The sequence below is a fragment of the Strongylocentrotus purpuratus genome, unplaced genomic scaffold (assembly GCF_000002235.5).
Source record: "Strongylocentrotus purpuratus isolate Spur 01 unplaced genomic scaffold, Spur_5.0 spur5_scaffold_3, whole genome shotgun sequence".
Taxonomy (NCBI): Eukaryota; Metazoa; Echinodermata; class Echinoidea; order Camarodonta; family Strongylocentrotidae; genus Strongylocentrotus; species Strongylocentrotus purpuratus.
In genome coordinates this window covers 5,345,909-5,360,181 of record NW_022145609.1, presented here as the reverse complement: position 1 = coordinate 5,360,181, position 14,273 = coordinate 5,345,909, and the positions used below count along the sequence as shown (strand labels likewise).

The 14,273-nt window shown below is 37.4% G+C and overlaps 1 protein-coding gene across 1 annotated transcript; it reads left to right on the top strand.

Annotated features, from left to right (window-relative positions):
* Positions 1-2,889: 2,889 nt before the first annotated feature.
* LOC100892675 (fibronectin) lies at positions 2,890-14,259 on the top strand. Its single transcript, XM_030996652.1, has 11 exons — positions 2,890-3,009; positions 5,114-5,251; positions 6,126-6,144; positions 7,506-7,937; positions 8,348-8,662; positions 9,336-9,403; positions 9,770-10,001; positions 10,389-10,432; positions 11,638-11,932; positions 12,888-13,214; positions 13,946-14,259. Exons 1-11 carry the CDS (start codon positions 2,890-2,892, stop codon positions 14,257-14,259), a joined length of 2,304 nt encoding a protein of 767 aa, XP_030852512.1.
* The last annotated feature ends 14 nt before the right edge of the window (positions 14,260-14,273 follow it).

The window sequence follows — 14,273 nt, the reverse complement described above, 5'->3', positions numbered from 1 at the left end:
GTGAAACTCAGGGACCAGATTATTGACCTGTGGACGTTGTCTAAAAATCTGATTTAGGAGATTCATAGAACTAGCTCAAGTCTAAAGGAAAACACATTCTTCAAAACTGAAAAATAATATTAAGATGATTTTAGAACTTTTAAAAACGGAATTAGGGTAAAAGCAATTTCATGTATAAACACCGTCATGTTTCTTGAATTTGTAAAGAAACAAAAATACTGTACGAGAACATTAAAGAAAAAAAATAAACGGCTAAAAAACACATTTAGTGTCACTAGAAACCATGTTCAAAATTGCACTTCTTGATCATTTATCCCTCATTACCTGACCTGATGAATTATAATAATATTATGGTCTTCCCTGTCTTCGGGTAGACTCGTCAATTTTAATAATGTTCTTTACGTGGGCCTTCAATATTTCTCTCCCTCTTCAGCGACCATTATAAGGCCCCCAAGCATTGAAGGATTTATTCCCACCGGGTACCTATTCATTTCAAGTGGGGGGAGTGGCAAATGTAGAGAAATGTATTACCAAAGTTAAGTATTGGCGTGACAGGTATTTGACTCCGTACCGTGTACTTCAGCAATTTTACTGCTAGACCAAGACACCTTCAATACAATAATTGTCCCAAAAAGTCGTCAAAATATGTACATAATTTTATAAGTCTATTCATACATCCAAATTGATACCCCGTTTTGACTTTTACATTTGATGATTTCTTTACTTCCAGTATTGAAAATCAAGCGTTTATGTGGTTATGTTTGGGAAAAAGAACCCCATTTATATGCTTAAAAGCCTGTACAGATCATATAGTCGATCAGCGACTTTAAAAGTAGCCTATACAATAAATCTATTGATTTTTCATTTTTTCATTTCATTTTTGATTTCATTCGTCATATAAAAAACATACATGATTAAAACATTGATATTTACAGATAAGTAAAATACCGTACAAATAACATAACGAAAGACAAACATAAAATACAAATATATATATACGAATGAAGAACCAGCAAGAAAGAGCATTTAAGTCTTATGTGGGGCTGGTCCCTAGCGACAATTTTAACCTATAACACTTAACACCTAACACATAACAACTAACATCTAACATCTAAAACCTGATTGCATATATAAAAACTAATAAAATACTAGTCACAAAAACGTAATTGTTTGTATCTTCTTTTAAATGTATTCAGAGTTGGGCTTGATTTAACGTTAAATTTCCCCCAAAACTGCTTCCACAGTTCATAATTATTTTCTCTGTATACTCTTATCATGCTCCAATTTACTTTACAGCGACAGCTTTGCCTCAACGGACAACTTTGACTGTCCATGCCGGGGAAACTGTTACAATCACAGTTGTCACCAACATGACGGAAGATGACCTCCGGTGGCGGTTTAATGGTGATACGGTACCTGACAGTAGTAGAAAGCAGAGCCTAACTTTGGGGAACGTGCAGCTTAACCAAACTGGGGTATATAAGTGTTTTGCTGGAAAACGATGGGATGCAGAAAATGCAATATTCCTTCTTCATGTCATCAGTAAGTTAGTAGCTTACATATCGTACATGTATCTTACAAGACTCTTATTCCGAAGCACCTTTCATTTCCAACATGGTCGTTGAACTTGCAACAAAAGTAATTATAATTCTACATGATTGCTGTCAGCGAAATATAAGTGAAATTAATCCGAAAGGTCCTAAAATTGTATTTACATGTATATTCTTTTGATTTCAGCGTATTTTCACGGTTTTCCCATACTAACATGGCATTTTTTTGTATAGATTCCTTTTCCTTAAAAAGAAAGAAAGAAGCAATAATATCAGCATATTGAAAATTAAATATTGACAATTTTTTAATTTTGGTATGTGTTCGAGGGGGGGGGGGGTTTAGATAGAAAGTTAGAATGCAGGTATGTCGATGCATATTGAGGTAGCGGTTATCTACTTCTGATATTGTTTATATGCTGGATTCTTATCCACTTTGAAATTCTAAAACTGTTTACTTCAAACAGGATGCCCAGCTTATCGTTGGGGATCTGAATGTGAACATACCTGTACCGAGTGTCTCAATGGAGGCAAGTGCGATGCAGACTCGGGAGAGTGTGTATGTGCTCCTGGTTTCAACGGGACAACATGTGAACACGGTAGGGTTTACACTTTTATAGGTCCTCTGCGCTTCGAGACACTGGCAAAGACATACTTATTAAACAAGGAGGGGGTTTGAGGCACACAAAATTAAAGAGTCGCATACTTACACACACACACACACACACGCTCACACTCCCACACACACACGAACGCACACGCACACACGCGCGCACGAACACACTTTTATTTCAGTTTTGTAGATGACTCTTTTTTCAAAGTGGATGAATTTGTTCCCCCCCCCCCCTAACTGACTACCCATATGTTTCAACAAAAAGCTTCCGAATAACAATGTCCATTTTATAATATTTTTTAGTTAAGGCTTTTTAAATATTTGTTTTTACATGTTCTAGATTAAGCTCAATATTTTTTTGATGAGAATAAATATAGTGATTTCATGTAAATTACATGCTTGAAATAAAGTTCAATCTGCAATACTCTATAATGTACGTATAGTGATACAATTAACAAAGCTTTCATTAATAACATTCAATCGATGAAACCCTGGTATAAGGAAACAGCATTGTTTCGTTGGCATTTTCGTACATTTTGATCGTTTAATATCTAAAAACTCTTTTCAATATAGTTATCACACGAATCAAAATCAACTTAACTCGATGTCGATACCGTATTACTAATATGTTGTGTAAGCTCGTTTGACACTCTATTATGAAGGCACTTGTTTCCTGATCCCTTTATTGTCATTTATCCTAAGTCCTGGGCAGTAACTGGTTCGGGCAGGATGGCAGCTTTTATTGTGATTTCTCAGGAGATGATCACAGTCCAGGGTGTCGGGGTAAACTCTTCTGCCTACCAGACCCCTTTGGATGCACCTGTGCTGCAGGATTCATGGGAATCAATTGTAAAACAGGTACCTTTTTTCATGTGAATCAAATTCTGGAATCATTCATGAGCGAATATTTTTACTACGAGAGACCTCCAAAATACATCATCTTGAAAGAAAAATGTATATAACATATTCGTTTATAAAAACGGATTGCTCATAAATTTACATGTTATTGTATATTTCAACAGTTCTTCACATGTCTATTCCGGCAGATAAATTTATTTCTCATGAAAGAGGTTTTTAATCTCCAACGCTTGACATATTTTATATTCTCTTGCGTAAGGTAACGAGAAAAGAGATGAAATAAAACAAATCAACCTTGACGCAGCTTTCATTATAAGCGCCAGCAAAAACTAAATACGAAAGACATAAGTGACGAAGAAGGCATATTTATATTTGTAGTAATGAATGGGTTAAACCATTTGATTCTCAAGACTGAAAGAAAGGTTGCTCCACGTGTGACCTTTCAACTCATATGATGAGAACAGGTATTCGTTTACATAGAAGTGCATTTCAAAGGTCAATTAGTCTTCTTGTCAAGTACATACTAAGGCGTTAAGAGGGACCTTGATTATGGCATTTCCTCACGATTTAATTTGGTCTGTCTTATATTTTGTGAAACCTTATCTTCAAATAAGCCTAGGTATATTTTGAATAGAGTATTCGAGAATAATTTATGAGTGCGTATAAAGAAACATGGTAACATGATAATACAATGAAGTAGAAACCTCTTTGAGGATGAAAGAGATTCCAATGGGATATACTCTGCCACTCAAAATATAAGTTTTGTTATCTTTTAACAAGTGGTGCTTGGGTTGAGGGTGAATATGTTTGTTTTTTCTTCATCATTTTTTGATCACGTAGATGAACACAATTAATAATATTCTTTTCCGAGGGACATTAATTCTTTCATCCGTGTTCAAAAAGACGCACACAAATAAACAAGCGAAACATTATTCCGTTTTTTAATAGTCATTTTTGTTCTACATGTATTTTATATTTGAGGTAGAGTTGGAAAACTATGGACTCTTTTCCGTATTAATCTATTTAAGTAATCATTAATGTGCAAGCACGTAGCCCTTAAGAAAGCAATACCGAATTCTTCTAGGAGCTACACAAATTTGTCCAACGTAAGGAATTTCCTAGCTAAATCAAGTTAGGGCAAAATATTGCACGAGTAAAACAACATGCATGTACAACAATTCTTCACTTTAAAACCCATGTACTATAAACTATAATAATTCCATTTAAATCGTTCGAAGCAGTTCCCCTTGGATCAAATATTGTTATATAGAGGATCAGGCGCGCACGCAGCGGGAGGGGGGTTTGAATCCCCCTCATTTTTTTTTCGTGTGATTTTTGATGAAAATCCCCCTCTATTTTTTTTAAATAAAATAAAAATTAAAAAAAAAAGGTTTTATTTTTGTGTATGCAATAGGGTGACCCCAAAAGTGACCTTACCCCCCCCCCGCCTCCTCATGAGTCGTTGCGAAATTTTTGGGACTAAACAAAAAAAAATGTGCTCTTACACCGCACCCCCCCCCCCCCCCTCCCCCCCCCCCCCCCCCCCCCCCCCGCTTATTCAGCGGCTGGCAGAGTCGTTGCGAAATTTTCGGCGCGATTTTCAAATTTTAACCCCCCCCTTCGAAAAAATCCTGCGTACGCGCCCGTAGAGGATGATCTACAAATACATATAGAAACCTCCTTATTGAATATGTCTGGGTTATTCATTCGACAGTGACTGGAATTTAACAGATGATTTAAAAATAAATGTAATCGAGCTTAATAGATTTATCATTAGATAGATCTATTTGAAAACAATAAATAGAAGTACTTATGCACCTATGGTCGGGAGCTAATTTAAGAAAAAAAACTGAAGTGGTAAAACCAAATCTACCAAACATTCAAAACGCACCCTTGATACCTCATTGACCCATTTATTTAGGATTTGTTTGAATTCATTCTCGAAATTTAATATCGAGCCATCAATTACATCTGTGGATTTTGGGTTCTTGGGGCTGCCCCTCAATGTGAAATATCAAAAAGCACATTAGGCCTACCTCATAATGGTGTTCCTTGTCTTTTATTACTTGATCAATCCCCATTATTTTTTTTAAAGAATGTAACCCAGGAACGTATGGAGCAAATTGTTTGCAAGAGTGCCATTGCTCTCCACGTAACATCTGTACCAAGGATACAGGAGAATGCATGGATGGGACTGCGTGTCAAGAAGGCTGGACTGGTGTCAATTGCCAAGGTGATTTTTTTTAAACAGTCAGTTTTCATAGAAAGGTTGTTTTTTATTTTTACTATACATTATTATCACAAAATAAACACATCACGATAAAAGAGCAGAAATCCATTTTGTCCTTCATTATTTATTGCGCTTGTCAAAGCAAGAGGCAAAAACACAACAAGAACCAGGGGGATTTTTTTTTGGATTAAACAGATTACTAGTTCAAGCTAATGCATGGGTAGATTTGTAGTTAATTATCATTTGACACGCATTCCCTGCTTTTGTCTATTATGCTGATTTGAACAATGGAATTCGTTCTCTAATCCATGCTGACTTTAGTTTTGTCATTGATATAAAACATGAACATAGTTTGGTCAAAGGTAACATATCATTATTAGCAGTTTCTCTTAAATTCAACTATATACATTCAGTACGTCATTTTAGTTTTTTTTTTTATAAAGAACCATCTTATTGTCTTGTGAAATATTATGTATGTTAATGCCCATGCAATCGAAGTGTTCTTGATGTTATAGATTGTTTTTGCACAACAGTAATTGAAAACAAAATATTGTTCAGAACAGTGCTAATGGGTTGAATTAATTTGCTTATACGATCAAATACTCTGCTCTCATGTCTTGATATTTAATCGTAACTACAATTGTAGGTGAACCTTTGAGAGCCGGATGTATAGTATTAAGATTAAGATATCCGCACATTATTGTTAGACAAACTGGAAGTACTTCTATACTATTCTGAAGTACGTGCTCTCTAATTAAAAGCTCTATTTTAAAAGCATCACATTTTGAAAAGTTATTGTTTTTCCCATAGTGGTAAACTTGAACCCTGTTTATTATTGTTTCCTAACATTCTTTACAGTTCGAAGTTCCCCATTCAGGACGTTGACGCTGATACATGTAAGCTCACATTGGCTCATAGTTCAACATAAGAATAAAGGCGTGTTAAGATATGAAGCACAAAACCTGAGCGGTTACAACGTGTAAATGAATTGCTTTTGCGACTTGCGAGCAAATAATAATAATAATAATAATAATAATAATAATATTGATAATGATAATAATAAAGAAATATATAAATTAAAAATACTACTACTACTACTACCTTATATTAGAACCACTACTCCTGCAACTAATATAATAATAGTATCAATATCTGGCATTAGTATTGCGCCTTCTATATATAGAATTTCTATTCTGAGGCGCACAAGGAGAAATAGATAAGAATAAAGCTATGGTCACAACCCCCATAAGTAGCCTGCTCGGCGGCTGGGTGGCGATTTTTTAGCCAATTTCGCCCGGACACGGAGCGGCGGCCGCCCGGGCACTGCTTGTTTTTAGGGCATCGCTCGGTCGCCGCTGAAGTTTTAGCGCGGAGTTAAAATTCGGCGGCGCCTGCTCACTTTTCACTCGACGCTGCAGAGCGGTCGCAGCCCGGTCGCCGCGCGATCGGCGCTTGGAGATCAGGCGGTCACAGGGCGAATCCAAAATCGGTCGGTAGCTTATGACCTAGCGGCTTCGATTTTTGACCTAAATCGCTCGACGGCGAATGCTCAACTAGGTCGGTGCAAGGGCAGCGACCGCCCGGGCACCGTATTTTGGTGCCCCGCCGATCACCGGCCGGCCGGCGGGGCAATTTCTTTAAAATCAGCCGGTGGCCGGTGGGAGACCGCTCGGGAAATCGGTGGGTCTTCCGTCGGTCACTGCCGGGACGCTGCCCGTAAAAGCAACCCGACTTCGTCCAGTTTTGACCGCCCAGGCTTCGCTGGTGCTTTACAGCCTGCCCGACTTCTTTAAAAATCGCTGGGCGATGCCTAAATTCCAGCGGCGAACGAGCAGGCTGCAAATCGGTCGGTCGCCGCTCTGAGTTGTTACCATAGCTTAAGTGTCTGAATAACAGAGGCCCTGCGCCTATACTGAGCTCTCTGTTTAAGATTTAGGAATGTGAAGTGTATTGCACTTTACATCATCACAAAAAGAAACCGCTGCAGTTTACCGCTAAATATCTGAATGAATTATGTAAAAAATATATGAGGCATTACCATCTTTGTTGTGATAGAAAGAAATTGATACGTTTTTAAGTGAATTTAAACGGTAACTAAAAATATAACTGCCCTGCGAAATTGCTACTTTTCATTAGATACCTAGATTTTTATGATTATGTAATTCTGTGTGGGTTAGTGCGTATGTGCGTGTGTGCGTGCGTGAGGCGTACAATCTAATATTTTAACAATGTTCTCTCTTCTCATCTTCATATTCAGCGATTCCTGGTACAACAACGGCAAGCTCTGGTACCACTTCTGCAACCACCTCCATCGTTGAAACCACTTATGCTACAACTCATGCATCTACCAGTGCTACCACTCTTGTCACTCCTACCATCCCTCCACAGCCTGATTCTTCTTACGCCATAGCGAGCTTCTACTACACCAAGGTTAACAATGGCGAACCTACAACATTGGTTTGTGTCGTGACAGGATCCCCTCCACCGACCTCTGAAAACATCAGTGTCACCCATTCAACCGGTGAAGATGAAGGGATTGTCCTTTTGGAGAGCACTGTCCATGAATCATCCAGGACATCCCAGTACCAGGTTAGGGTGAGTCTCGGTGAGGCACCTCTGAATTTCACTTGTCTTTTGCGCAGGCCGGACGGGGAAAGTGTCTCGAAAGATTTGGCTGTCTCTGTTTTTGGTAAGTAATTCTGAACTATAACAGCATACCTGTTTTTGCTATGATTTACTGAAAAGAGCCTAGCGTCCTGTGTAAACATTCATTGTTAATGCGAATGGAATTGACGATGCTTTGTACATCTTCATGTACGTCACAAACAATGAATACAAATAATAAACACAATTTGTCAGTTTTTTATATGCCTTTTCTGTCTTTAAAATGGTTTCCATGTGACAGGTGGCTATCTCATCAACTCAGCTCTCAAGTAACATAAGAAAAAGAGGATCACGGAGGACCAACGGTCACCGCTTAGGCATTGTTTTCTATATAGAGGGAGCAAGTTGCTACAAGTAGTACAGTGGGGCTTTAAATATGTAGTCTGTAGGATGGCTTCATACAAATGTTTTAAAACTCAATTTACGTTCTATCAGAACCTCCAAGTTTTGTTGAATCTAACATACTCGTCCAAGAGATGACATCTCACTCGGTCACGATACGATGGACACCTTGGAATGAGACTTGTGATCGTGGTGATGGGCAAGTGATTGGATATCGAGTCTACTACAACACACCCGGACAGGATGACATAGCTAGGGCTTCAAGAGATCTCATCAGAGATACAACTTTCACCATCGCTAATTTGACACGGGACACAGAGTATGATTTCAGAGTGACTGCTTCTAGAGAGGGGCCAGCGGGTGGAGGGAGGTACAGCTCATCAGAAAGAGCTAAGACAAAGTGTACTGGTAAGAGCAGGAGATTATTATCATAACAACTAATAATGGGTGGATCATCAACATCATTTTTAACGGCCGCAGTCGGGATGAAGTTCACTCTTTCACGTCACCCGCTCTTTTCAATCTAGACCTTATTAACGCTTTCTAACTTAAGATTGAGATTAAGGGAATTTATATCATTTAAAATTGTTGGTGGCTAAAGTAAGTTTAATGAATTTAATTTATCTGTTGTTATTATTTTTTAACCGTTATTGACAACAGAAGCACTTAACCAAGCGTGTACCTTACAGGTTCCGCACATTTTCATTCCTCGAACTGAAGATTTATTAATAATAGCAAATATAGTCGCGATATTATCATAATTAATGATAAATCTGATAAAAGTAAGAGTATAGTTTATTAAAAATAATGATTGCTTTTCTTCTCCTGACCATTAGGACCTAAACAGTGATCCTTTGACGTTCCAAAGACCTATATTACATTGCATTCTTTAAAAACTTATATTGCTAAATTTCCCGCTCTCACATGTGAGGCTGGTAAATATGGACTCACCGTAGTAAATTCACATTGAAGGAAAAATAATTGTAGACAGTATAATATTTATTGTTAGTTGTTTTAACCAGCAAGTTAATTACAACCAAAACAACTTAATTGTCTTTATTTTTGGTAATCCTTTTTTCAGCACCTTCTGAGGCGCCTGTTCTGTCTGTGAGAAATAGAAGTCAAACAACCATCACTTTGGATTGGGAGGTGAGCTGAAATGATTTCATTGCATTTTATTTTATTATTATTATCAACTATAAAGGAATACATTTCAGTTTAATTTACTTAAATTCAATAATTAAAATTTGCTTAATTGGAAAAAAGGGTTTAAATGTTCAATATGAGCGCTTATAAACGGACCCAAATACTTCAATTTAAAATACACAATTGTACACATTACTAAAAGTCCACTCGAAGTATCATTTCGTACGTTAATTAGTTTGGATAAAGGGTTTCGTATGTTTACTCCGTATTGAAAATGTTAGGTTTGATGGTGAATATGGCGAACTTAACATTTGCAAATTAGTAAAATGGGTGAATTCTTCCCGTTTGTCATATTTATATTGATAATAGGTAATACCAGAGGAATCATGGGGATGCAGTGCCCTTTCTGGATTAGAAATCAATGTTAGCACCGATGGACAAAATGGCTTTCCTCGAACCTTGTTATTCAATACTACGGCGGGTACTGCTAACATTGGACAGCTTGAGGATTGTTCTACGTATAACATCAACGCAGCATTTAGAAACAAAGACGAGTTGGGGATCTCTTCAGAAATATTGTCAGTGAGCACGTCTTGGATACGTAAGACTGAACATTTGTTTTCGTATATGTTTATTTGCGTTGCGTTGTATAATGATAACGCTTAGGCTGTAATAATACCTTATATTCGCTTATTCATTATGAAAAGTTAGTCTGTTTCCTTCTTTATCCTTGACAGATGAAAGAAAATTTACAAGAAATACTATATCACTACGCTAAAAGTAGTATAGAAATCTTTCAATCATTTTGTTACTTTTAAAAACACAGGTCTGTCATGCGAGGAAATTTAAGGAGTACATGGTAGTCAAATATGGTCTAAATGCCATCATTACTCGTACGTTTACCCATCTTCTATATTTTTCTTAACATCTTCTTTCAATTTGCAAATTGCAAGTTCCATTAACCTGTATATTTCAAATTTATTTCCAGGACCCGCTAGTGTAGGAGCCCTACAGATGTCATCTCCAAACCAGGTCGAAAATCCCATAGAGACCATTAGAAAAATTATATTGTTCTCTAATGGTTTCTGTTGGAGTCTATTGGTTTCTGTTGGACCCATAGAATTGAATCCCAAAGAGACCATTCAGACCATCAGAACCAATAGAAACCAATAGGACCAATACTCAATAGAAACCAATAGAAACCAATGAGACCAATTAAAACCAATTTAAACTATTAAGACAAATAAAACCCAATAGGACCAATAGAAACCAAAAGGACCAATAGAAACCAATAGGAACAATACAAAAAAGAAACTTATTAGACCAGTAGGACCAATAGACACCGATAAGACAATATAAACCAATTTAAACCAATGAGACAAATAGAACCAAATAGGACCAATAGAAACCAATAGGACTAATAGAAACCAAAACTAGGACAAATAGAAACCAATATGACCAATAGAAACCAAAAAATCTATGTATCTTCATGCATATTCATGATTACTTTACATGTTTTCACATTAAAAAATACATTTATCATGATTTGTTAAGCAAATTATGACAATGCAAATCAATTTTGTGATTTGTATTTTCCTACCACAATTATTGACCAATAGATTATTTGTCATGTTTTACATGTTACAATTACATTCACATTTTAGCAATAGATATATTGAATATAATGATTACTAACCAAGAAACAATATGCATGCTTATTATATATATGTGTACGAGCCTGTATCACTTAAAATGTTAATCTTGAATTCACTTCAAATGATCTATGTAATGGAGTTAATGCAATTGAGATTAGAGTATACCTAATTGGTGGACAATTGCCAACATCGATTATGAATTATCAGTTATCACTGGTTCTTCTACCCGGGTCAATTTACTAATAAAAGTCGTTGTGCTATAATAGAGAATATGGAATGTGGGACCATTAGAAACACATAGAAAAATCTGTAATGGACCAACAAGAACCCATGGAAAATATCTAATGGACCAACAGAAACCCATCATAGAAGAAATATCTAATGGACCAACAGAAACCCATAGAAGATGTGGGTGGATGTTGGTCCAATGGAAGCTTTCTTTTGGTCTATCAGCATTTTTCTGTGGGTGGGCGTGTTGGTCCAATAGATATTTTCTATTGGTTTCTGTGGGTCCAATATTTCACTTTCCCTATTGAAACCAATAAACACCAATAGCTCTAATGGTTTCTGATGGTCCAATAGGCTAGATCCTATTGGAATTTCGACCTGATAATCACACAAATTGAAGTAAGCTGGGAACCGTCATCTAGTCCATGCTCCGCTGACTACTATATCATACGCTACAGTCTCTATCAGAAGTTTGCCTGCCAATCACTAGAAACCACCCCAACAGAGTTTGAAGTCAACACCACCTCTACACAATACAATAATCTAGTGGGGTTGGAGCCTTACTCGCGATACAAGATCTCCGTTACAGCTGTGAATGGTGCCGGGCAGAGTGAACCCACGATCGGCTATTCAGATACTAGCCCAGGACGTGAGTAATGAACGAATAAGCAAAATATCCTTTTCCCATAACAGTTTCAAGAAATGTACAAGTTGATATATTTAGTTATCCGAGCTGAATTGTATATATTGGATATTTCTTACGGAACCAAAGTTGTGATTTGTCCAAAGCTTGTCACGTGATATCGATCGCGAAAATTGTAATCAACATATTTCACCTCCGGTCAGGGGCGGATCTAGCTTTTTGCAAATGGGGGGGGGGGGGGGGGGGTTGACCCAATGATTATGAGAAGCATCGTCCACTACACGCAGAGGGGGTAACCCCCTTTACCCCCCCCCCCCTCCCCCGCAGATCCGCCCCTGCCGGTCAGCAAGGAAGTATATTCCCTCGTTATATCACATTTCTCCATCAGCGCTGTGCGCTTTGTGAACATATATAATGATGATTATATTTGCTTATATAGCGCCTAACACTTACTTTATCAGCGCTCTACAATAATGCAGAATAATTACACTGGCATTAGCAACGCAGCTGTCACACGCTCTGCGTTTCAAGGAATAAATTCCTACCAGGTCCCCATTTACTTCACCTGGGTGGAGTGCAGCAGTGTGGATGAATTTCTCGCTGAAGGAAATAAACGTTCACGGATTCGAACTCAAGCACGACCTTATGATTGAAAGACCACAGTCAGAACCACTACACCATGACGCTTCCCCTGAGGAAAATATAACTCGGTAGTCCAAAATCATTATATTTCACACCCTACTAGTCAATATCTGTATTAGATTGCCTGCATATAACATACGCATTGATATAAAAATATAATTTTCAAGAATTTTGCTTTGTTGAGATAATGAATGGTGCAGTTAAGTTGCCATGTATATTCCCTTCACCCTTCACGCTAGCCTTACTACGTAAGCGAATAACACGTCAAGTTTGAACCGATTAAGTACCGACATTCTCTTATATTTCTGCTTCACTTTAGCACCGTCCAACATTACAAATGTAAGGGTTAATCCAGAGAGGACGTCTCCAACACGATTAGGATTCACCTGGCAACCTCTTAACTGTAGAAATGTGAATGGAGTGTTCTGGTACTACTATCCAAGAATCTACAAGGATGGTGATAGATTTTATAACATGGCTGGTGGGACGTACTTGGATGATGACTTTTCATACTCATCAGTAGAGTTCAATGGTCTTGAGGCATGCACGATGTATGAACTGTATATCCATGCCGCCAACCGTGCCTATGGTTATCGGTCAACTCCTGGAAATCTGTCTCATGCTATCGGTGTAACAGGAGTAACTTGTAAGTGTACACAAACGTACCAAGCAATTACATTTTTAGAATCACCTTCGGGATGTCACATTGCCCTATTTTCTAGGAATTGTCTAAAAGAATAGTGATAGTAAGGGGCGGAGGCGTGGATTCTTAACTAAATAAGTAAGTCTCTTTGTATTCAATATTTAGATACATCATGCATTATAATTGTATTAATGATTATTATAATTAACCTTGGTTCATGTATGGACCAGGTATTGATGATAGAGCTAAGAGTTTATCATAAAAGGAAAAAAGGTACAGGTACAAAAAATTAGAAAATAAAAAACAAATAAATCTATTTCTTGTATCACGGTTTGTCCACCTCATTATGATGCTAAAGATGATCCAATATACATAACCCATCTTCAGACAGGCCTCCAATTCCTATGCTCACTGCAATGAAGGAAATCCTGTTTGTTGGATGAAACTTATTTGATTCCTTAACTCTTAAACAGAAATAGGTAAAACATGCTCACTGTTTACACAGGCTGAAATATATTAGAGCTTCATCTTTGGCACAGAGAAAATTAAGCTCGGAAGTCCATGAAAATGTATTACGATGGAGTCGCACGACTTACAGGCGGTTCTCTGTCTTATGGCTAACGGTTTGTGTAATGTAAGCCTTCTAGAATACAAACGCCTCTCCTGAAAATCGAATGTACACTATTTCGAAAGATAACAAATTTACATTTTCTCTCTATTTGTATTGAATAAAGTCACAAGTGTATCCGCTTATGCAACTGAGGATCAACCCGGTCTGAGAGTTTACTGGCGTGTTCCGTCTCAATGCAATGTTGAATACTACAGATTATCATATCAACTCATCTCACGTAAGGCATGTCAAGATGTTCCTGTAATAGATGCTCAAGTCTACGAACTCAACGTCACATCAAGTACCACATATGTCTCCGAATACCTTTCAGACTTGGAATATTATGCCACTTATAACATCTCCATCATAGCTGTGATAAGGAGAGCAGAGAGTCTACCTATGATTGTTAGTGGAGAGACACGAGATGGAGGTATGTAAACAATTATGTTAAT